Source organism: Branchiostoma lanceolatum, chromosome 1, assembly GCF_035083965.1.
Source record: "Branchiostoma lanceolatum isolate klBraLanc5 chromosome 1, klBraLanc5.hap2, whole genome shotgun sequence".
NCBI lineage: Eukaryota > Metazoa > Chordata > Leptocardii > Amphioxiformes > Branchiostomatidae > Branchiostoma > Branchiostoma lanceolatum.
The window spans coordinates 43,877,541-43,880,725 of NC_089722.1; the positions used below are offsets into that span (position 1 = coordinate 43,877,541).

At 44.5% G+C, this 3,185-nt stretch overlaps 1 protein-coding gene across 1 annotated transcript; it reads right to left on the minus strand.

Moving 5' to 3' along the window:
* Positions 1-348: 348 nt before the first annotated feature.
* On the minus strand, positions 349-2,078 carry LOC136424990 (phospholipase A2 inhibitor-like). Its single transcript, XM_066413673.1, has one exon. The coding sequence runs from the start codon at positions 1,840-1,842 to the stop codon at positions 664-666; it is 1,179 nt and encodes a 392-aa protein (XP_066269770.1). The 5' UTR covers positions 1,843-2,078; the 3' UTR covers positions 349-663.
* Between the last annotated feature and the right edge of the window lie 1,107 nt (positions 2,079-3,185).

Here is a 3,185-nt window from a genome sequence, read left to right on the forward strand (position 1 = left end):
GATTGGTTATTTTCGGACATTTGGAAGTGCGCGCGCCAACTTTCTACTTTCTGGTCTATCGTCATATTCATACATAGCAACTTGTGGACCAACTCCATTGTCACACTGCTGTTTTTATACTAGATCGTTACTAAAGAAAATCTGCGCGTACCTACAGTTTTTGGTAGGCACCTCTAAACTCAGCGTACCTACAGTTTTCGGTAGGCACCTCTAAACAAGTACGCGTACCTACAGTTTTGGTAGGCACCTTAAAACCTACGCGTACCTACAGTTTTGGTAGGCACTTTAAAGCATACGCGTAAAAACAGTTTTGGTAGGCACCTCTAAACGTACGCGTACCTACAGTTTCGGTAGGGCACCTCTATACCTACGCGTGCCTACAGTGTTAGGTAGGGCACCTCTATACCTATGCGTGCCTACAGTTTTGGGAGGGCACTTCTATATCTACGCGTATCTACAGTTTCTGGAGGGCACCTCTATATCTACGTGTACCGATACCTGTTTCAGTGTTTTGAGCTTGTGACACCTGTTTCAGTGTTTGGCGCTTGTGACACCTGTTTCAGTGTTTGGAGCTTATGACACCTGTTCTAGAGCTTATGACACCTGTGTTTAGAGCTGATGACACCTGCGTTTGGAGCTTGTTTCAAAGTTATTAGATATGCTTTAGGTGCACCTTCTCCTGAATTGGCGGAGACATGTACCCCAACGAGTGCTTTTATCCGGACACACCTTCCTAAACTTCCTGCGGCATTTGCTGCAAGACTTGCCGCGACAACTTGCCCTTTTCCAAAACTTTTTGTTCACACACTTCTTCCAAAAGCCTGATAAGGTGCAAGTTGCCGCAGGTTTTGGGTTGGATGCTGGGCCAGACGGAGTAGAGGTCATTGCAGTGGAGGGAACAAAGGGAGATGTAATGGTTGTACTACTGATTGAGCTGGGGATGGGGCTAGTTTTGCGAGCTGTACTGGGTGCTGGGGAAGACGAGATCCTGGCAGTGGAGAGAACAAGAGGAGATGTACTGACTGTACTACTGATTGAGCTGGGGGTAGGGCTAGTTCTGCGAGCTGTACTGGGTGCTGGGGAAGACGAGGTCCTGGCAGTAGAGGGAACAGTTGTGGTCTCTTCACACATATCTTCAGGATTTACATCGCTTAGCAGGCTTTTCCCTGTAAGGTTAGCAGGTCCGGCACATGTCATCTGGCTTTCAAAGTCATGAGACCCGTTCATCAATCGCTTAAAGGGAAGCATGTTGCAGTCACACTGCCAGGGGTTGTTGCTGATGTCAACACCTTGTAAAAGAAAGTTAGGATTTCTAATGGAGGCCAGTACTGGAAATGTGTCAGCAGGCAGACTCGACAACTGATTCCGTGTAAGAGACAAGGTCTCCAGGTTATCAAGTCCCTGAAATATGCCGTCTGGAAGACTCGATAACTGATTATCATTAAGATACAAGACCTCCAGGTTACCCAGTCCCTGAAATATGCCGTCTAGAAGACTCGACAACTGATTAAAGTCAAGAAACAATCCCTTCAGGGTTTCAAGTCCCTGAAAGATGTTAGCTGTTAGACTGGACAGCTGATTCTGACTAAGACTCAAAACATACAGGTAACGAAGTCCCTCAAATATATTTTCAGGGAGACTAGACAATTGGTTACCGTCAAGATCCAACGCCTCCAGGTTACAAAGTCCCTGAAATGTGTTTACATGGAGACTAGTTAACTGCGTCGCTGTAAGTTTCAAGAGTAACAGTTTACCAAGTCTCTCAAATACGTTTGCTTGAAGACTAGACAACTGATTTAAACCAAGATTCAATTCCTCCAAATAACCGAGTCCTGTGAACATATCCGTCGTTATCCTAGTCAACTGATTACTACTAAGGCGCAGGGAGGTTAATTTGATCAAGTCCTGAAATGTTCCATTATTGATTATGGAGATCCGATTGGATGTAAGGTCTAATGATACCAAGTCTCTATACCTTGTAAAATCTGACTGACTTATGGTTGTGATGTTATTGTTACCCAATAAAAAGATAGTGATGGTTGTGTGCAGGTTCTGAGGAACACCGTTGAGGCCCCTGCTGGTGCAATCACAGCTTAATGACAAAAAACAGTTAAAAGGTAAGAGGACGAGACATTCTTGTGCTGCTGTCGGCCCAGCGTCCTTCAGGACGATCAGCAGCAGAACCAGCATCCTCTTCACCAGCATGATGAACCTCTCAAACCGTTTTTCTCCACTACACAAGAGAAAATGTGTCTTTTATGAAACAGACTTGCTTTTGCGAAATGACTTAACTCAACAAAATGAAATTTGCCAATTATTGCTGTCTTTGCTGAATTTCTATTTTGATAAGCATGTTTTCGTATACTAAGAATTGGCGCCAAATGCCTTTGCTGATTTTCATATGACCTTTGACCAGTGTGCATTACCGGGAGTCGACTTAAAAATACGAAAAGATAACTTGGGCCCCCTCCCCCCTGAATGACTAGAGTATGGTTTCGAAGTTACTCAAGTCGACTTCGGGAAAAGGGTACTGGAGTTGCCTAAATATAGGTCAAACAAACCTGGGTCGACTTCACTGTTGTAAAGAAAAACCATCGTCGGAGAGAGTTTATCTTTGAATTACAGAAATTTGAATATGAACAGGAACCTTTGCACTTTTGACAAGAACAATACATGCTCAGTTCAGCTTAATCCCCTATCTCACTGCACCCGCGACACGTTGGCGACCTTTCTTCGTCCTAAATTAATTGTGTTACCCATGACTTTATAAAGGAATACCATGCAAAACGTATAAGTTTTGCTAAAAAAACAACAATAAAACACACAAAGCGTAAAAAAGATTCGTTTTTATCAATGAAATTCGTTGGGCGCTGTTGCGTCACGGTCTGTGCTTTGTCACAAACTGAGCCCAGGCACGGTTTGTGACAGTGCCCGTGTATCCCAAACCGTGCCTGGGGCAAACGCACATTTTGGGATACTCAGGCACTGTCACAAACCGTGCCTGGACAGTGCCCGGGGCTACAACTTCCCGTAGCATTGATTTAGATCGGGCGAGCTGACTGCCTCGTGACGTCGAAGTAACTGGCAAGTGGCCCGATCCTAGTCTAGAGCTCGTTTCCCAGGGTAGAATATATTTAGTCTCACAAATTGTTTTTTTTAGCATCTGCTATAGACACTGTATTTTT

Bases quoted from the DNA above. Each gene is read 5' to 3' on its own strand.
- LOC136424990 (XM_066413673.1), bottom strand. From the start codon at position 1,842: ATGTTCACAGGACTCGGTTATTTGGAGGAATTGAATCTTGGTTTAAAT.